At 38.9% G+C, this 21,332-nt stretch overlaps 2 protein-coding genes across 3 annotated transcripts in view; one reads left to right on the forward strand and one right to left on the reverse strand.

Moving 5' to 3' along the window:
• The window catches only part of LOC110058178 (uncharacterized), a 23,553-nt gene extending 14,021 nt beyond the window's left edge, over nt 1-9,532 (forward strand). Inside the window, exons 12-14 of the mRNA XM_089288825.1 lie at nt 3,089-3,126; nt 3,586-6,191; nt 7,300-9,532. Coding sequence (XP_089144951.1) covers nt 3,089-3,126; nt 3,586-6,191; nt 7,300-7,794 — 3,139 coding nt within the window. The 3' untranslated portion in view covers nt 7,795-9,532. The remainder of the gene's footprint in view (nt 1-3,088; nt 3,127-3,585; nt 6,192-7,299) is intronic.
• Nucleotides 8,377-19,933, reverse strand: LOC110058253 (uncharacterized). 2 transcript variants are annotated; one of them, XM_020764868.2, is made up of 11 exons: nt 19,603-19,933; nt 19,287-19,391; nt 17,586-17,645; nt 17,144-17,203; nt 16,946-17,005; nt 16,324-16,371; nt 14,085-14,459; nt 12,516-12,890; nt 12,004-12,143; nt 11,235-11,436; nt 8,377-10,752 (listed from the first exon to the last, which is right to left on the reverse strand). In XM_020764868.2, exons 2-10 carry the CDS (start codon nt 19,351-19,353, stop codon nt 11,260-11,262), a joined length of 1,362 nt encoding a protein of 453 aa, XP_020620527.2. In that variant the 5' UTR covers nt 19,354-19,391; nt 19,603-19,933; the 3' UTR covers nt 8,377-10,752; nt 11,235-11,259. The 2 variants fall into 2 exon arrangements, with proteins under 2 accessions (XP_020620527.2, XP_089145229.1); XM_089289103.1 differs by lacking the exon at nt 16,946-17,005 and having other exon boundaries at nt 19,603-19,932.
• Between the last annotated feature and the right edge of the window lie 1,399 nt (nt 19,934-21,332).

Below are 21,332 nucleotides of genomic sequence, written 5' to 3' on the forward strand. Positions count from 1 at the left end.
CGTTACGTATTAATCTAAAAGGTACCATATATATATTTAGAAGAATTCTACTAGTATACTAATGCAAATGCTGCAATCCGATTGGCTGAGCTATTCGTATACTATCAGCCATTAGAATGCAGTAGCTGTCGGTCGTCCACGAAATGCGACGTTTTTATCGTTTTCCCGAAGTTTTGGAAGAAAGTTTGGATGTAAATGAATAATTAAATTCCTGAGAAGACTAAAAGAAGGGGGTAAACGGATTCTTGACTTTAAAAACTTGAAATTATTGAGAAACCGGTGCGCGGGCGTAAACAACTGCAAATTTACCAAGGACGATTCAATACGTGCGATTTTGTTAAAGCGTAAAGTTCAATAATGCCTCGAAAAATATTTGGAAACCATTATTTGCGATAATTTAAGTTAGAATTCTACTAAAACAGATTATTCTACTAAATTAGATTATTCGCTCTTGATTTCTCTGAGGCGATAGTTGATTCGGCCTACGGCCTCATCAACTATCACCTCATAGAAATCTCGAGCTCATAATCTAATTGTTAAATTGATTATAATGGCTCTTTAAATTGATGGGTCCCCGCGATACTTTCTCGGTAAACGCGTCAAATGCGTTCCACTGAAGAAAAAACTGTTTATTTTGTGTGATGAATTAAAAACGCAATTTGCCGAAACCAGATAATTCGTGAGCGGTCTGCTGATTATAACGGTCCGTATAGTAAAATTCGGACCGCTCAGAAAACCAATAAGAATTCTCCTTTTCACCACGGCCCGGTTCAGCCATATAATAACAGTTTCATGAGAATTACAAGCCTCCTGTTGACCTGAAGTGCTACAATATTGTTTATACGAATTAGCTCACTAGAAATACTTCTTGACTCATTACAGATCATTGCATTCCTGGCATTATACACTTCCCGGCCCTTTATCGGTTTGCCGTTCTTTCGCACCTGTCGCGTGATTTCAAAGTTTTGTGCCTTGATAGTTCTTCGATCGAAAAGGCTTCACCACGTTTGTTTTAAGGTTTTTCCAAAGCCAGCATCAACATACACTTCCTATATATTGTATGTCCACCAAAAAATCTCGATATCTTTCGCCATTTGAACAGAAGGACGACAAATCCATGCCATGAGCTCCAATGCATGCATGAGTTCTCCTGTTTGAATTGCACTGGATAAACCTTCAGTTCAAAGCAACTCTATTGGTTCTTAATTAGAATTGCGATTGTTTTTCCTTTCAAAATGAGTCAAAGTTCATCAGCTGGTAATTGTTTACGCATATTTTAGAGTTGCTGCCTGAATCATGCTAGGTTGGATGAAAAGTTCAGAATTATTACTTTCTGACAAACACGTATGTGGACGCCGTATCCGTAGTAATATAATAATTTGAGAGTTAATATTTCCTCCTTGTTACACTTTTATTTAGCTTGATGCCTCTGCTAGCAAGCTTAAGTGCTCCATCAGGTTTTCGAGCCTTCATTTGTTTTCCGGCCATGTATTAATTTGTCTTTGAAGCCCGCATATCAGGTTTGCTCGTGCAATACTGCCCACTAAAAGGTTATCTATTCTCCAGCCCATGCCAGTTCGTGCGACAGGTGTATAGCAGACAATGTCATCATTGGCGTCAAAGCTGGGAAAACTGTCAATTATTTATTGAGCGATTTAGCGAGCGATGTTATTAATTTTACCTGAGTATAGTGTTGCAGAAGCTGGCGGAAGGTCTTTTCACGGGCGAAGAACGATAGAAATTTCTGACTTTGGCAACATTTGATGGCGTTTCCTTGGATTTTCCCAGCGATTGTGTTGGGGATTATCGCCTTAGTTTTGGGTAAGTCTTTCTTTTGTCGTTATCATTTCGATAACTGTGAGATTTTGTTTTAATTCTTCACTGTTGAATAGAATCAACCTAAAGGTTGGCTCTTGAAATATTCCGCTGATCATGCTTCAAAACGTTTTTAACTAGTTTTGATCGGTACGTATTTTTCTGGTTAAACAATATTCGTTTCAATTTTCTTCTTTGCCAGTAAAACAATTCTGTCATTAATGTGCTGAATATAGTAAATATTCTTACCAAATATAAATTTTAATCGTGCATTTAATAAAAATGCAGTTTAAAACACGACGTTTATTTACGGGAAATGGTGCGAATTAAAAGGAAAAAAAAATATATGGGGCTATAAATATATTGAAATCTTGTGGGCAAATGTCAGGTTCGACATGTAGAACTGTTTGCTTTGTTAATGCATGCTCGGCTGCTATTTGTTTGTTTTAGATCAAGTTTCCGTTCTGTTTCCATAAAAATTTATCAGTTTGCTAGACCCTCAAACCCGCTCTGCCGCTCTCTACAAAGTTAATTTGTGAATAAGTGAATATAGGCATGTAAATTTTGATTTTTCTTACAAAAATTTACATTAACTTTTGCGAATTTTCTCCAGTAATAAACATGATTTCAAACAATTTAGTCAGTTTAATCGAAACATTTTTGTAAACTTTTAAAAATACGAAAACTGAATAATTCTGTTAGCATATGTTATACTAGTAAATATTGAAAAAGAGCGTTTCACAGGGTCTAGCTTAACAACATGATAGGACCTGCCGTTACTACTCACAGACAAATCGAAACTAAAGATATCAGTTTCCCTTAGTGCTAAACAACATCCTAGTTTTGTATAAGGTTCAGTTCGCAACATATCATTGAAGATTATATATTTAAATTTATCACTTCGTAGTTGCAGCAGTTGTGAAAATATGTACAAGTATTGAAAAGCGATCGACTTTCGCAGCAGACTTGCTTAGAAAAGATGGAATAAATTTACGTTACACTGAAAACTAAAGTAAAACAAGACATCTCCTCTGAAATAAACGAAGAAAAAAGATTAGATGGACATGCAGTACAGCTAAACGTTTTTTTTTTCACTTCCACTTGGAGTTTATGAAACATGGGTCATCGGTACAGATTAAGTAAAATGCAAAATTCAAGAAGTTAATATTTCTTATATAAATGGGTAAAATAGAAAAGCTGCCTGTAACTATCCGTGCAAAGCACCTGTATGTTTTTGCCTAGACTCTTTAATACCGAGCCTTAATACCGACAGCCGTGAGAGGGACAGAACTAAGCTGAGTGTCCGTATGGGTATGTCTAGCTCTGTGTTATGGATCTAGAGATTGTGTGCCGTATTCTGGTCTCTCCTGGAGCGAGTGAACTGTCCTCATTTCTGTATTATAGAGGTATCCTATAACAAGGATGGCGGTACGGTCAATTGAAGTCATTGGTGCACTCGCAGCCTGACAGTTGACTTCGTGTTATGTCGCTGAGCATAACACGAACCAACCTTGCTTTGAACCAACCAAAAACAGTAAACCTGAAAAGCAGACAAACCCAGATGTGTACCGTCACTGATTAAACAATGTGAAATGCGAAATTGTGCAAGACGTGTTCTAGCTATATGTCTGAGGGTGTTCAAAGACCGGCAGGGAAGTTTACCAAAATGTTCCTTTATATACCCACCGCCAAACGACAAAATTAAATTTCAATATCTATGCTGTGGAGTATTCAAACCCGAATTGTTCTCATTTTGTCTAAAATTCATAGGAATAAATGGACGTTCTTCCCTTACTGACTACAAACAAACTACTGTGGAGCCATCCCTTCAAACGTCCACCAAACCACCTTCAACAATCACCTCTACTATTAACACTGGTCTGCATACTCATCAAGTTACGGAATATGACGCGTCTAATATCAGTGTTGCAAATTCTTCAGTCGCAAGTTTGGTCCAATCTGCATCACTCATCAGAATGATATCTCATTCTTCAAAATTAGTTTTGAGTCAGTATAACTCTCGAGGCTCAAACACGATGGCATCGAGGCAAGAAGACAGATCGAGCTCCGAGATGTATGTCACCGTAGCAGCAACTGATGGATCAGCGGGGGGATCTAAAACACAAACAGCAAGACACAGCTTCACCAATGGTAATAGCTTACGAACAACGATAACACATGGAAGCTTGACAAAGACAATACTCCCATCTTTCTCTACCAAAAGAAGTAAGGAATCCTTTTCTGTGACACCCATGGTTGGACAATCATCTACTTTTTCACTACCAAGTGGAGGAAATGGATCGCTCGACGTATCCGCGCTTCCAAGCTCTACAATAGGTAGTGAATCTTTACAAACCTATCCAAGGACAGTTGCTTTCTCTATGTCGGTAACGACTAGTACACCAAAAACTCAACTCAATACCAGTTACAATATGTCAGCTGCGTCGGAAACACTCAACTTGGCACAGACGTTGAAACTGTCTACAAGAAGGAGTTTGGTAACTTCCCATGGTAACACAACTACATCATTTGCCCTGAGCATAACATCATTGACACACACGAACAACTCTTCAGGTGTGCTGTCTGTTATCCATCCCACAACAGGTAGTGTTGCAACTGTTAGCACTATTGGATCGTCATTACCACCAGTCTCTTTCATACCCGCCATCCCTTACTCTGTGACCAAAACATCCTTGATTTCTAAGATGTACCAAACTACAGATGTTCTTTCACATGTCTCAGTATCCTCTAATAACATTTCTTTGCCTAACATTCTCAGCAAAACCGCTGTGTTGGAACGTACCCCGTACAGTGGTTCCGATAAGCTGTTAACAACAGTTCTCTCAGAGGTTCATGCCACAAGAGTGAGTAATCCAGTGATCACTTCGTTTCAGACGATCACAGCAAAGAGCATTTTAGCTGAAGCCAATACCTCAAGTAAGCTATTTTTATCTAGCAGTGCTTCAGGGAGCCTAGTAACCTCTACTTATCAAACAGAGAAGAATATTATTTCCGGTTCTCCAACAGTCAGTATGGAATATTCATCAAGAATGATTAAAGACTCTGCAAGTGAAGTCTCTATTAAAGACGCATCAGAAAAATTGACAAGTACTCAACATCTCTCTGCAACAATAACTTCTGCATTTTCATCAACGATAAAAGAAGCCATGGTACGGAACAATACCTCAAACATAAGAATCCTTGACTCGAGCCTTGATACTTTCGCACCCAGGAGTATTTCAAACATCAAATCTACCATGTTTCAGATCTCATTTAGTTTGTCCACATATCCTTTTGCTCCTTCACTCACAGCTGAATTACTATTTTCTGTCAAAGCGTCCAACACAAGTACTTCACTTACGGCATCACAAGCAGGAAGTGGTAGCCGATTGCAGTCTCTAACGTCGACGCATGCATCGTCTTCTTCACCCTTCATTGTAGATCCCGGTGTTTCCGAAACGTCTGTACTAGTACTAACAACGCAAAAGCCATCAAAAGGTGTGTCAGTCACCATGCATGACAAACCATCGATCTATGCTTCCGTAATAACAGTATCCAGTCCCGCCACTGGTACAAACTTGAGTTCCGCAGTAAAGTTCCCTTCGACAAGCGATACCAAACAACAGCGAACATCTAGTATTTTCGTGTTTGCAATTAGCTCGCATGCCATCAGACCGACAGAACTTCCTTTTGGATCAATAAGCACAAATACTCTTCCTGGTAACTCTATTTGGACTTCATTTTCGAAAACCAAAGAAACCCTGGACAGCACTCAAACACAAAATTCGCCTTCTCAAGAAACACCACCATTCACTGGCAGAATCACCTCTAGCATTGGCCTTGAGTCGACAAAAACTTTTGGAACTGCAACAACTGCACTTGTAGCTACTGTCAGTGTCTCGACACAAGCAGGACCACCAGCTGTGAGTCCAAAGCAGTTTGACGTTACCATGGTATTGCAAATGACTTGGGAGTCGCACTACGAGTATTCGTATACTCCAGAATTCCAAGCTCTTGCGTCTAAAGTTAAAACACAAGTTACTGCAGTGTTGATAACACTCGACGGCTTTCTTTCCCTGAACGTTTTACGCTTCTGGAAGAGCAGCGTTGGTGTTGATCTTGTTGTGTTTATGAAAAAAAGCACCGAAGCGAGCGAGAATACCGTAGAAAGAACGCTCGTAGAGGCGAATAATAGAGGTGTTCTGGATTTGCCTCTAACAAGCATTCAAGTCCAGGAAAGAGAAACGACAACGAGAACCACCCTACCCGCAACACAGTCTACAAATGAAGACAGATCAATTGAGCGATGGATAATTATCCTCATTGTTGCTGGTATCCTGGTATTCTTGATGTCGCTGATAATCTGCTCTTTGTTGGTAAGTAAGCTATAATAGTCTATAGTGCATGTTTTTCAGCTTTACTCCAATAACTCAGATATTTCCATTAAAAGTATAACGACAACAGTCTCGTTTTATTGCAAGTCGAAGTTATGTCTTGGTTATTTTGCTGCATTTAAAAAGATGGAAAGATAACGCACATGTACATGTTGGTGTGTCAGCAGCGAGTACATGGAAATAAGTTTCATTGAACCCCCAGGCTAGAGAAACTGATTAGTAGTTTGAAAACCGATAAGTGGCTTTCAGGTTTGAAAACGAGCTAATGATGGAAAAAAAAAACATAATGGGGGTTTAAGACTACAGGTTCTTATTAAGCAAGTTCCTGTAGAAGTGTTCACTGCATGTGGTTTCGTTTTGAAGCACCTGGCTATCCCCTCCCTGTATTTCCCATCTCAGTGGACAGAGTATTTTTCCTTTGTAAATTTTACACTGCACTGTAACATGTCGCAATGCTTTGTTCTGTGCATAGCATGCCATATCATGTCGTGCTACCTAGTAAAGGCTGGTTTTCACTAGTGACGGAGTTGTAGTCGGAGTCGTAATCAGAAGCGTAGAGCGACCTAGTGAAAATCAAACCGACGGAGTCAGAAGCTGAACACCGCAACCGCTTATGACTCCGTCGCTTACGATCTGGTAAAAATTGTATTGTTGGAGTCGCAAGCAGAAGCAGAAAAATAAACCACAATGTTCGATTCCAGGCCTTGTAATTGGTTGGTTCTTCCGTTTCTGCTTCCGACTCCGACAATCTAGTTTCACTGGATCGTAAGCGACGGACTCTTAAACGGAATCGGAAGAAATGGAAACGTTCTGATTCTTCCGACTCCGATTCCGTCGAGCTTATGACTCCGCTTACGACTCTGATTTTCGATTTTCACCAGGTCATAAGCGCTCTTATGACTCCGATTACGATTCCGACTATAATTCCGTTGCTGGTGAAAAGTGGGGTGGAGAGCGATTGAGTGAGCGCGCCAACGAGGGGGGCTATTACATTGACGCACTTCCATAAGACAGTCATGAGAAAGGTTACTCGGTTTCGATCGGCAGTTAAGTTAGTTCTTACCAAAAGTTCGCTTTGAATGTTATTTAGGTAAAATTGACCAATCAAAGGGGTGGATTGCGTAGAAGGAGCAAGTACCAGGTTTCGGAAGCCAACAGTTACCTCAGCTATCTGTACACTGACTGCCCACACTCAGAATCAAAACCTGTGATATTAAGGATGGAAGAAAGAAGAAGTGATCTCAAAGACGATTCATCTGCTGCAAGTGCATACGGAACTGTGCACAGCAGCAGCAGTAGAGAGGAAGGCATGTCCCACAAGGATGACAGCATCCCGCCTATTGACTACACCAACAGTGACTATGAGAGGATAACCAACGACCCCGCAACCTTAAGCACTGTGACATTAGGCAAGGAGGAAAGAGTTAAGGAGCTCCAAGAAGACCCCATAAATATTACGCCATACACCTCCACTGGCAGTGACAGCAGACAACTTCTTTCGCACAAAGAAGTCCAGGCAAAAATTTCAACTGACGAAGAATGGGTCCACCAGAATCATGGGTTCAAAGATGAAGAAACATTTTAACAAAGAAAACAACCAAACATCTGGTGAATGCGCGTACTTTGATTGACGCTGTCTACTTACGCAGAGCTGGACTTCCTGACACGAAAGACACTTTTAAAATCACAAAATACCTGCGTTTCTTCTTTTATAACTAAGCAGGCAAGTTGGCAAATATACAGGACTTACGATCCAAGTTATAGTTTAAAAATGGACGAGTAACCAGCTGGATAAGACATATTTAAAATTTAAAAAAGCGTTCTATGGTTGAAATAGTTTAAAATTACGAGCTTTCGATTCTCAGTCTGCAATCTTTGACAAATAGTGAATAATTCTTTTATTCAGTATTTGTCAAAAAGCTCGTAATTTTAAACTATTTTAATCAGAGAACGTTTTTTAAATTTTAAATACAAATTATAGGTATAAGCAATTTAAGAGTCATAATGTGAATAGTTCTGAAACCCGAGACGATAGAATTATGATAAAACTTGCTAAGAGACCTGGTTACTTGTACCTTATGATGAGCCCTCCACAGTAAACCAGTCCATGTCCACCCTTTTTGAAATAGACTGCTGAAAGTGTTAGTAATATCTTCTGTTAAGTGTCTCAGTTCATGTACTGTACTTTATTGAATACGTGACGATGGCATTACTACAATTACATCTACCTCGAGTATTCCGGTTATTCGGAAACTTTCTATATGAGTACAAAACGACAAAGGTTTCACTTTAGGTTAACAGTGATTTAGTAAACCTTTAACCAACCCGACTAAAGTAGGCCCCTACGCACTGGAAATACAACCTGTGATTCCGGTCGAAGCTTCAAAGTACAGGTGAAAAACATCTAGTTCGTTTAGCTTTACAAAGTACACAGTGAAGTCTTTGAATCGCTCATCATTTAAAAACTGGTAATCTCTGTCCATAAACAAGACAAACCTAGAAAAACACCTTACTGTATTTACAGTTTACACCTCTGTGACCATAGTTAATAGATGGAAACTGGCAGAGTTCTTTGTTGTATGTTTTTGTTGTCTATTTTTGGGGGTCGACCCTGCACAAAACCTGGAAAATTACAAAAGGTGGTTATGGGTGTCCATACAACTAACCAATAGAGGCATTGCGATTATATAATTCATGCATAGTCTATGAGCATAAAACAAAAGATGTGCAGGGTCAAGGACCTTCCAACATACATCTTAGCTTATTTATTTGCTTCTTGATGTTTAACGGGCTTCTTAATCATTTCCTCTTTTAACTATGACCTTACCTTACAGCTACAAAATTGAAATACATAATTACCATCTCAGAGTAAACCAGCATATAAACTTTCATAGCATTTGGTGGTCACTTATCCCCCGGGGAACTGGCAGCACAACAGCTTCGTTAGAAAAACCTAATTCTATAAATCTGCTTGAAATAATATAACTGCCTTGATAAGCCTGGTTGCTTACAGAAATATAGATAACTGAATCCGTGAGAAGGCACCATTAATCTATAAGCAATCTGTATTCATTTATATTATACTTTAGGTCTCATATTTTGTTGGTTTATTCTTGTAACTAGTTACATACATAACCCGTGATCACATTGTAATTTGTAGTTGCGGAAACAAATATTTGGACTAGCTATTATTACCAGATAAGGGGAAATCAGCTTTGGTAGTAACCAGGCCTTACAACTACACTGAAAACAAATTATGTCTGCCTAATATAATTATGTATCAAGGTTTTTTTATCCAATAAAGCAGTATCATTAATAATAAAGTCTGATATAAAATTTCTATATAAAATAGTTGCCATATCTCTTACGAATTCATACAATAATTGTTAACAATTTAGTTCGTAATCACTTTTGAAAAACTTCATTATCGGAAAAATCAGTTTGAGGGAATAGTACACCAAACGGCTAGTACTATCTCCAAAACCCAATAAAATAGAAGTATATACATTCGAACCTCCGGTTGCGACCACCTTTCCTCAGCGACCAGTCTTCCAAAATACCAAAAGTTTCCAAGTCAAATCACCATATTTGGAACCTCTTGTACGCGACCGCCTCTCGTAAGCGACAGCGACCACTTTTAGAGCTAAAAGTCTGAAATTTTCCTTTGTTTTTTACCTCCCGTTAGCGACCGCAGACAGATAATGGAGCGAAAGATAGGCAATAAAGTGTTGTAACATTATCGTATTCCTGGCTAGTACAAGAAACAGAAATGCCTCAATGGGAAGAACCGGATTTTTTCTCAAAATTACATGAACAAAAACACTGCATCGGCATTGGCAGTTATCATATTTTAATGAGGAAAAATTTTGACCCATTTTGGTCTAAGCTCTCCTAAGCGACCACCTAGGCTTGACATTTTGGGTGGAGGTTCGACTGTATTTACATTTAATTTTTCTATCTTCATCGAAGTTGTACCGAATCTGTGAAACTGTTTACTACTCTTCAATCCACCAATCTTTACCATTTCTCAATATATCGAAGAATGTACAAAGTGGTACTGATACTTAAAAACGTTTTCTACGAGGCCCTAAAAAGAAATGCATAGAGAATCTTAATGTGGATATTGGGGGTTAAAATAATAAAAATCGATAATGAAAAAAGAAAAAAACAATTGATAGCGACTCAAGCTAAGGAGGTGAAGGAGCAACTTAAGCATGATCAAAAGCATGGGAGAATTTGTTTTTACAAGGAAAATGGGAGTGCAAGCATAACGCAAGCACAGGGAAATAAAACTATTTTGATGCTTTTGCTAATGCTTACGTCGAGCCCGTTTTCACGGTGAAACAATGGCTTTTGCTACTTGGTCTCTTGCTACTTGGTCTTTTGCTACTTGGTCTTGCTTGTGTCTCTAATGAAAATCATGTTTGCAAAATTCTACTCTAAATATATCACGCTAGAGTCATCTACTCTGTCTTTTCAAGTTTGTTTTTTGACTCCACTTTGTAAGCGTCCTTCTTAACTTGTTCCTCGTCTGTGCTGTGACCTAACAATGACAGAAGATAACAAAAGTGAAATCCCCTTGAATGTCCAACACTTTATTTCAAACAACATAACGCTTTGCCACGACGGCAAAGGCAACGAGAACGTCACGAAACAATAGGTTTAATGAGTAAAACAATAGCTGTGCACGTGCGTTATAAGTCTTTGTACATTTTATTGCCGTCCTCGTTGATTACGTTCTGCGTATTTTAATGTTTTGTAAAATTATTTGGAATTGAACGCTGGCATAACATATTTAGCTTGAGCAAGTTCCGAGACCAATAGACGCTGTCAACAGATCTAGGCAACTGCGAAATTTGCAGGTAAAATAGAAATTCATTTTCTACTACTTGTTGTTTTTACTACTTGTTGTCCGCGGTCGTCATTGCTTAAGTCCTCTAATAACATCAAAGAAGACTCTTTCCCTTCAATGGGATTGTCAATTCGTCATTCGCGTGCAAATTATAAATCAAAATATCTGCTCACCCCAAATGTAACCGAAGCATAAGCTTCAAGTTCGCTTGTCATTGACAGGTCTGCTCAAAACGCCGTTTGTAGGTTTTACTTCTGAAGCACGTAGATTTCGTTCCCACATGAGAAGGTCGTCACTGCTTCGCGTCCACCCAGAATCGTTGATCATCATGTGCTCAGGAAAGCGAGTTTTCTTCTTAAGTTTCGCGTATTTACACTGAAAAGTTAAAATACAGTAAATTAAATAAATTACAACATTTAGACAGGAAGCCTCATCAGCCTGGGTGGGTCCTCTATCCTGGTCCAATTGGAATTTGGAGATGTTTGGTTTTTTTTTTTTTACGGAGGGAGGAAAACCGGAGTGCCCGGAGAAAAACCCTCGGAGCTGAAGGTGAGAACCAACGACAAACTCAACCCACATTGGTGGGAGGCGAGCGCTCTCACCACTGCGCCAACCCTGCTACCCAAAATGAAAACAGTTAATAAGCTTACCAATGCGTTTGTTTGTAAATACTTGAATCTCAGTTCTTATCTTCAGTTTTTAACTAAGGAATCCACAGAGAAAAAAATACTTGGCTGATACGAGAGCGAAAACTTTTCCCCTCTAAAAAATAAATGGAATAAATGAGTTTCTCTTTTGGAGTTTCCCGCCATTGCGGCAGCGAAAGGTCAAGTTAATTAATGTGACTAAAATTGTCCCAGCATTCTTAGTGTCAAAGCTCAAACGGAGGAACGTATTGAACGGCCGGTAATACAATACGTTAAATGACCGGTAAATACTTACACAGACGCAGATCAGAGCAATAATAAGGATGAGAATAAGAGCCACGGCAACCACAACAATAATGAATGTTCCCAAAGGTGTGGCCAGGTCGATGGCTTTGTCCCAAATTTCGGTTGCCACTGGAGTCGTTGAAGGGGTTTCTGAAATAGAAAAAAATACACCGTGATCAGCATCTTTCTAAGTTGTAACGCTTATCGTTCTTTTTACATGAAGGACTTTTTTAAAACAAAAACAGCGGAGTAGAGAGCTAAGACTGGGGAGGGGTTGAGAAATTGACATGGGAGGGAGGGGTCAGTTCTCAATTTTGTCTCAAGTGGAGGTGTATCTGGCACTGAGGCCTAAAAATGCAACTGCCTCCACCCAAGTAACTTCTCAGTCTGACGTTCAATAATGAATCGTACCAGAAAGAAAAAGAATCGCACATCTGATGGCGGTAACAGATTTTGATTAAAAGCAAACGAGAAAATTAAATGTGCGAATAGTACTTAAGCCAACTTGGACGCTATTGATACCTGTAACAGTAGCCGTTGGAGCTGGAGTACTTGAAGTAGATGGCTGATCAGTTGAATTGACGCTGACCTGTCCAAGAATAGTATAACCCAGGGCTGTTCCATTACCACGGCTAAGAGCCCGAACTATAATATCCACTGTTGCATCCGACGATTTCTGTACCACGATATCAAAATCCACTACCACGCTTCCATTTGCTAGCCTTTTAACCACAACAGCTTCAAAACCCTCGAACTCCATTTTGAGGAATTCTCCTACTCTTCGACTAAAATTCCTTGCAAATATTTTGAAATCTGTTGAACTGGAGTCTTTGAAACCAGCTTTATACGTTTCGTCCACTGTCATTCTTGCTTGGAATTTCTTTGTAGTCGATGCTCCTAAAAGAATGATAACAGACATCATAACACTCAAGATCACCCCCTCTTTTTATTTATACCATGCCTTAGAAAATACAGCCAATCAGAACACAGGAAAGCCGTTGTATATTCGACGGTATTACACCTAACCTTCCTATCGTGCGCATTTGTCCTACAGATTGTGTTAGCCACCGCATTTTCTGTGGCACGGTATAAAATAGTTATGCAGTGCAGCGCTCTTTTTTATGAGGTATTCCATGCAATAGACACCTTAATTTATAAGATACCCCGATTTTCACGCACGGGTACGGCTAGCGTAATTTTGAATTCATTAAATGATCACGTGATCGTGTCCTTCCCGTAAGAGCTACACGTTTTCCCGGGGTAATAGAGAGGTTAAGCATGACGTTTACGGCAAACGGTAAACGGCAAAAATGAAACTTTTGCCGTCTCTCTTCAGCTGTGTGTACAGTAGAGTGGAATTATTTGTATTTGCAATGAATAGTAGGAGACGTCATTCCATTTTTGTGAGCTTTATTTATGGATTAGAAGAAAAGAACTCAAAATCAGAAGTTGTCTTTGCCGTTTTCCGTCTGCCGTTAATGTCATGCTTAACCTCTCTAATATCTCACTTGCCACTTGTATTTTCTTGGAATACAGTACACACCAGCCTTCAGTCGAGTGTGTATACCAAGAAAATACAAGTGACTCGTGGGATACTCCATGGTACCCCACTCGAAAACGTTGCATAACTCGTGTACATTGTGTCATCTATGTTACAGATAAATTTGGATGCATATGAGATCCACCATTATGTGTAAAGCGTGGTTACTTAGCCACTAGGGAAGTGTTAACATGCGTCGTGTATTGAACTTGCTTCTAAGTTGTAACGCTTATCGTTCTTTTTACATGAAGGACTTTTTTAAAACAAAAACAGCGGAGTAGAGAGCTAAGACTGGGGAGGGGTTGAGAAATTGACATGGGAGGGAGGGGTCAGTTCTCAATTTTGTCTCAAGTGGAGGTGTATCTGGCACTGAGGCCTAAAAATGCAACTGCCTCCACCCAGGTAACTTCTCAGTCTGACGTTCAATAATGAATCGTACCAGAAAGAAAAAGAATCGCACATCTGATGGCGGTAACAGGTCTTGATTAAAAGCAAACGAGAAAATTAAAATGTAAGAATAGTACTAAAGCAAACTTAGATGTTATTGATACCTGTAACAGTAGCCGTTGGAGCTGGAGTACTTGAAGTAGATGGCTGATCAGTTGAATTGACGCTGACCTGTCCAAGAATAGTGTAACCCAGGGCTGTTGCATTACCGCGGTTAAGAGCCTCAACTATGATATCCACTGTCGCATTCGACGATTTCCGTACCACGATATCAAAATCCACTACCACGCTTCCATTTGCTAGACTTTTAACCACAACACGTTCAAAACCAACGAGCTCTTTTTCTAGGAAGTCTCCTACTCTTCGACTAAAACTACTTTCAAATATTTTGAACTCTGTTGAACTGGAGTTGCTGAATTCAGCTTTATACGTTTCGTTCACTGTCATTCTTGCTTGGAATTTCTTTGTAGTCGATGCTCCTAAAAGAATGATAACAGATATTATAACACTCAAGATCACCCGCTCTTTTCATTTATACCATGCCTTAGAAAATACAGCCAATCAGAATACAGGAAAGCCGTTGTATATTCGACGTTATTATATGGAGAAGAGTGTTTTACTAGGAACTAAACCACTCGTAGATTCCATACGCCACTTTATCCGGGACCCGAGTGGCGTATTTTCCGTATGTCACCTTTGTGAGTGTCGTATCGTTCAATGACGGCACGATTCCCGCCTTTTGCTTTTGTTGAATTGGTTTCTCCATATAATAAAAAGAACATTACACGTTGGCTCGAAGATATGAATTTTATGTTCTCGTGGCAAGAACAATATCTCACGAGTGAGCTTCGCTCACTCGTGAGATATTGTTCTTGCCACGAGAACATAAAATTCATATCTTCGAGCCACCGTGTAATATCCTCTATGTATTACCCCTAACCTTCCCATCGTGCGCATTTGTCCTACAGATTGTGTTAGCCACTGTATTTTCTGTGGCATAGTATAAAATAGTTATGCAGTGCAACGCTCTTTTTTATGAGGTATTCCATGGAATATTTCACTTGTCACTTGTATTTTCTTGGAATACAGTACACACCAGCCTTTAGTCGAGAGTGTATACCGAGTAAATACAAGTGACCCGTAGGATACTCCATGGTACCCCACTCGAAAGCATTGCATAACTCGTGTACATTGTGTCATCTATGTTATTTTTGGAGTCTGCAGATAATTTTGGATGCATATGAGATCCATCATATGTAAAGCGTGGTTACTTAGCCACTAGGGAAGTGTTAACATGCGTCGTGTATTGAACTTGCTAATTACACACGAAAACGATTATAATGATAGGGGAAGCACGAAATAATTGACAGTTAAAATAACGGATGAACGATGAAACATTTGCAACGTTTGAAGAACATCTGGTGAAAATGTGACAATGATCGAAAAGACAAAAAAGGCAGAAGTTTTAAACCAACGAACGAAGTACACCGTAAAGTGAACAAACTTAACTGAATTTGTCATAATAACTAACACATAATTTATGGAACCCGCTAATGCCAACTCGCTTATTTCAAACTCCCCGTTATTTCGAACTAGAACCATTTCCTTTGGATTTGCCCTTCATTCTTTTTCTATCGGCTATTTCGAAGTCATTTTCTGTTTCCCCTGAGAGCTCGAAATAGCGGGGTTCAACTGTAAAGAATGGTTCAAACTGGCGACATAACGACATAACGACATGAGGAAAAGATCAGTTTTATCTTTATGTCGTTATGCTCATGCTGTTACGTTGCTAATGTGTCATTATGTCTACATGTTCACACTACAAACATAGCGTCCTTTTTACGTCGAGATAACGTCCCTTTTATGTCGTTCGAGACGATGTCGTTATGTCGCTAGTGTGAACCAGGCTTTACATATAACAAACAATTATTATGCATAATGGCGTCCAAAGAGAATATGGTCTCGATAAGTAGTTTTCGGTCTCTATCTAAGGCCTGGTTCACACTAGCGACATGCCGACATAACGACATAGTCGCTAATGTCGGTAATGTCAACATCGACAAAGAGAAATAAGCAAAGCATCAGCTTTTTCCTTAGGACGTTATGTTCGTGCTGTTATGTTGCTGTTATGATATTATGTCAGGATTTTCACACTGCAAACATAACTACATAACGTTCTTGTTGTGTCGTTCTGTTGCTAGTGTAAACTAGGCTTAACTGTGAATGACAATACTCGGGATAGTGGCCGGCAAAACCTGTGTTGCTTTAACAAGACATCTTAGAAGGTTGTTTCACTTGCAATGTACGGAACACACCGTTAACTAAAGCAAAATTCAAACTTACCAGTTGCTACTGAAGTTGAATGCGTAACATTAACGCTTGAGCTTGGTGCTAAAGGTCAAAAAAATAATTATTAATAAATTCATATCACAATCAGTAAATACTTTAATTAATTCCAAATTTGTTTTTGCTTTGTATTTTCCTTTTATTTTCAGTTCACCCCGTGACTTTTCACGCTTGGTTTTTGATTTCGCTTTATTATCTTCATCTAGCACGTGCAAGAGCTGTACAAATTGTTTTTCAAATTGTTTCTAAAACTGTTTCTCAGTTTTGCTATCATTTTAGGTTTAGATGTTTTTACCACAAAGTTATCTGCTATTTATTTACTTCTCGTGGCATATCTGTAAAGAAGCTGGTGCAGGTTTTTTAAACTTAACCATATAGCTATGTATTGTCTTGTCTTGTCTTGTCTTGTCTTGTCTTGTCTTGTCTTGTCTTGTCTTGTCTTGTCTTGTCTTGTCTTGTCTTGTCTTGTCTTGTCTTGTCTTGTCTTGTCTTGTCTTGTCTTGTCTTGTCTTGTCTTGTCTTGTCTTGTCTTGTCTTGTCTTGTCTTGTCTTGTCTTGTCTTGTCTTACATTACATTGCATTGCATTGCATTGCATTGTATTGTATTGTAAATACTTAATAGCTTGAATGCTGTTGGGATCTATGACTATCGCTGAGGCTGATGGACCTGGCTGAACGACTATATATTATGGTAAAAAAAGGAAATAATAATGTATGTTTTTTTTAAAGTCATGGAGCTCGCAATTTTCCCTTAAGTTTAAGAGATGTCAATGTAGCCCAAGATACAATCGGGGATTCAACTGAGGAAAATACTTACTTGCTTGCGTGGAACCAGGAACCAGTACTGCAGTTACCGTTTGAACTGCTGACTGAACAGCTGTACATTATACAAAAAAGATAATAATAAGAAATATTTTTAAGTTACCACAGAGTTCTCAGTTTTCCTTTAATTCTAAAGGAGCTACGTCACGGTTTGCGCATCTTGAAAAGTTTAGCCTAAATGTTTCAAGTTCGTCGTTTGTAATCCGTGTAAATCTTCTCCATCCTTAACCATCCTCGTTCCTTTATGGCTTATTACTATCTTTTGGTGTTTTGCTATCTTAGTGAACTACTATTTTCAGATTTCCTTCAATGTAAAGGAAATTTTGTACGTGGCCAAAATAATGGCCAAAATAACGTGACCGAGTTCCTTTAGGAGATGTGAATGTAGCCCAAAAAACAATCACTGAGGGATTCAACAAATAAGGAACAATACTTACAAGTTGGAGTGGAACTGGAAGCGTTGACTACTGATGACACTGATGGACTTGGCTGAACAGCTAAATATTATATGAAAAGGTAACAGTAAATAATTTTTTTACGTATACGGAACTTGCGGAAGTAGAAACCAGTTGCCGATTTCATCGAATTCCGTCATTTTAACACCTCAACTTAACAGGACAAATTTGTTTGACCTCACTGATTCCTTGAAACCCAGAATTTTCCGTCATGTTTACTCAGTTCGCATATACCGTAGACTTGGCTGAAAAAAAAAAAACTGACTCTTCACAGATAATAATGAGCGTTTCTAACCACGTGTCAGATAGATTTGACCTTCAATCAGCAGAACCGGTCTTTTACAGGCCACGTTTGTACTTTGGAACCTTAAGGATAAAAACCAGGATTTAATCTTTGTTCTGAAATAATCTTCAATCCACTTCCCTCTTGAAACAATGATCCATAAAATAAACAGTTATTTCCTCAATACCGGCTCAACATGAAATCCGCAAAAATACGATTAAATATATTGAACCCCAAGGAAGCTATAATAAATAACGACAGTGACACAGTGAACCTTTTTCTCGACCATCGCAAAGCATTTTCAATCTCATTCAGCAAATACAATATAACTGCTCTGAACGTTATTATTTAATATCAGTTTCACCATATTAAGAACAAATACCGAGACATTGAAAAATCCGGATAAAACTGCTGAACAAATCACTAAGACCCGCCATTTCAAAGCACATCACTTTTCTACACAGCATTGACTGCTATCGCGTAAACGGGAAAAAGCTTGCATCAAAATTGCATTGAAACTTATTGACAAAGGGATTCTTTCTTATAACATCCAATTTTTGACAGCATGGTCATGTTTTCTTTACATCTTCTCCACTTCCCTAAATTTTGGGTAGTAGTTTTTTTTTGAACGGGGGAGGACTTTGAGTCCACCGCGTATTCCATATTTTCCCTTCTCGTCTGACAACTCAGTTATGAGATATTGCGCCCCTCGTTTTGTTACGCAACAGTAGTTCACCAGACTAGCGCTAATGGAAAGAAAGTCAACATGAGATACGACCAAATGGCTGATTATTATTTCACGACACGATCTCCTTGTGATCTTATCTCATGGGAAAACCGATTGCTGAGTAACTTTCATAAATAATAAAAAAATAATTATCTTCCCATCAAAGACATTCTCCGAACCAGATTAACTGACTGGTGTATAGATAACAAGTTGCTGTATTTGTCTTCAATATGAAATAACAAAATTATTTCACGTACACTAATGCGATAGACACTCATTCCTACAAAATTCCAGGTTAGGAACAGATATAACATGGCATCAGTCAGCGAATAGAGCTGTAATAGTTCAATTGTTTCCTCGAGGAAACAAGTCATATCTACATAAAAGAGTTCATAATTTATGAAATTTACATACATGTCTGTGTTCAACAGTATTATTGCGTTACTTCCGGAGCTGAAATCATACTGAATTCAAAATAAACTCGTTTAGCGTTCGGTGATGATGTGATACCCCCCCCCCCCCCAAAAAAGATAAATTCACGCTGAGAATGGCTAATACCTAAGCTGAAATAAAACGCGCTTAGATAGTCAAAATAAGTCCAGGTTTCTTCTGAATACAATGTTCAAAGGCGCAGTGGACAGTTGAATTAATAGTTCTAATGACAAGTACTTACTCGTAGTCGAACTTGAAAGTACAAGAGATACGAGGAAACTACACATAAACAGATGGATTCTGGCCATTGCTGAGTTGAAAATTCTGCACAGTTTATGGCTAGGCTCTAAGAAAAGATGTAGATAGTATGAGAATTAGTCGAGTTCATTCAGTTTTCTTGATGACAAATATGGTGGTAAGTCACTGCGCGAAGAATCGAATAAGCATACTGAGACAATGAATAATCTCGTATTTACCCGTCGGTGAAGTATCAGTCGAATTGAGACTACACTGGAGTCAACAAGGCGTTAAGAAAAATATCAACAATAGAAACTTACCGTTTGCTTTCAGGAACAAGCACAAAATGGCCGCCTCGTGAAACGTCGCACAAACAACTACCCGTAATCTAGGCGACCGAGCGAATGAACAGGCGAAATTTGTGATGAATTATTTGAAATTCAATCCTAAGTTGTCAGACGGTACTGCAAGGAAGGATGGGCTGTGCGCAGCTGTTAGTACTTGCTTGGGAAACTAATGCTGAGGTGATCTGAAAACAGCAAAATCCGAGAAAATAAGCTTGTTTACCCGTACAATAAATTTCGCTCTAACGCAGAAGGCATTTGCCTATGTAAACAATAAGATGACAATCGGGTGGGTTTAGCATTAATAACTTTCGCAGACAAAAGGAGGGACTTCAGTGGGATGTCTGTCACGATAAACATGACGTAATGCCACAAAATTGAATGTCTTTTTTAATTCATTCATGAAGTAACGCTAATCTAAAAATAGATCCTTTATCAGTCTGTTCGTGTTCCGTGTCACAGCGCAACTATCTCTTCTTCAGTATTTTTATTAAATGTTTATAGCAGGCTTTCCTCAAAGCTTTCTTTCTTCTTGTGAGCCCGCGACGAACTTTTGCTTTGTCCAGTTGTTGCAATGACGGTTAGAAAATAGTTTTTAGCGGTTTTTTTTTTTTTTTTTAGCAATTTGCAATGGCCTCTTGCTATTTGGTAGAGCAGCACAGAACTCACGTGCATCGGCTAAAGCCCATCAGCTTGGTTACAGGAAGGAAAGGAAGATCAGATATTCTGCGAGACCTAACATTTTCCCCCACATAATCTTGTTATCCTGTTCTAGATCCTTTCGGAAATTTCATCAGCTAGCAGATAAGAAAACACAAAATAGGTCGACCCTTTCATTTAACACCTAAACCCCCCGTATACTGATTTGTTGTTTTATTTGTTTGTGTTTCTTACTTCCCTGTTAGATTGATAACTTGACGGTGCGAAAAAGTAATTTATTAACTGCCGTGGCAAATTACTAATTACAATGCTCGCTTCAGTGGGTTCGCAATTTCCTCTATAGCCAGTTGAAGTCAGATGATAACTAAACCAAGTGATTGTTACAGATTGTCTCGATATCGCCTTGCCTATCCGGCTAACCGTCTGAAAAGCAAAAATTCACAGCCGGGAATGACAAAATTCCGCCCTCATAATCTGGTTGTATCGAAAACAAAGCATTCAAACAAACTGAGAAGCTTGATCAAGACTCGAAAACGAGGCACCCAGCACTCGAAAATTAATTTCCTGATCGTAAATTTTGGAAAGATGCCTAAAGTATTTAACGCGACCAATCAACTAAAGAAAAGACTAATATTAATTGTTAAGATGACCTTTCTCTTTTTACCGATCTTTCTTTTCAACACTTTGACCCGCTGATCTATCCTTTCCGCTATATTTTCGTAAAACATATTTTTCTTACAGTTCAATTATTATTTCACAACACTAAACGAGATTCTGGTACCTTTTAAATATGGGTGTTAATTGTGGGTACTGCGGAAGTATTAGGGTCGGCCATTACAATTATTTTTTATGGCTAGTGTGGGCTGAGCATCCTATCAGGGGTGAGGGGCAAATTCCTTGCCGCTTAATGCTACAGAAACTGGGACCAAGAGTCGGTACTCATAATCCATCAGGTTACTTCTCCTTAGGGCTGGAATGGCCTTTATTCTTCATACCTTGATACAACCCACTTCAACCATGCACTCGATCTGTAGAAACCTGAGATG

Source organism: Orbicella faveolata, unplaced genomic scaffold, assembly GCF_042242905.1.
Source record: "Orbicella faveolata isolate gen_17 unplaced genomic scaffold, um_ofav_v1 contig_2, whole genome shotgun sequence".
Classification (NCBI taxonomy): domain Eukaryota; kingdom Metazoa; phylum Cnidaria; class Anthozoa; order Scleractinia; family Merulinidae; genus Orbicella; species Orbicella faveolata.

Coding starts and splice junctions, on each gene's coding strand:
- LOC110058253 (XM_020764868.2), bottom strand. CDS start 19,353: ATGGCCAGAATCCATCTGTTTATGTGTAGTTTCCTCGTATCTCTTGTA. Junction 17,204..17,585: donor TTCCAGTTCCACTCCAACTT/GTAAGTATTGTT, acceptor TATAATGTACAG/CTGTTCAGTCAGCAGTTCAA. Junction 17,006..17,143: donor TCCTGGTTCCACGCAAGCAA/GTAAGTATTTTC, acceptor CATAATATATAG/TCGTTCAGCCAGGTCCATCA.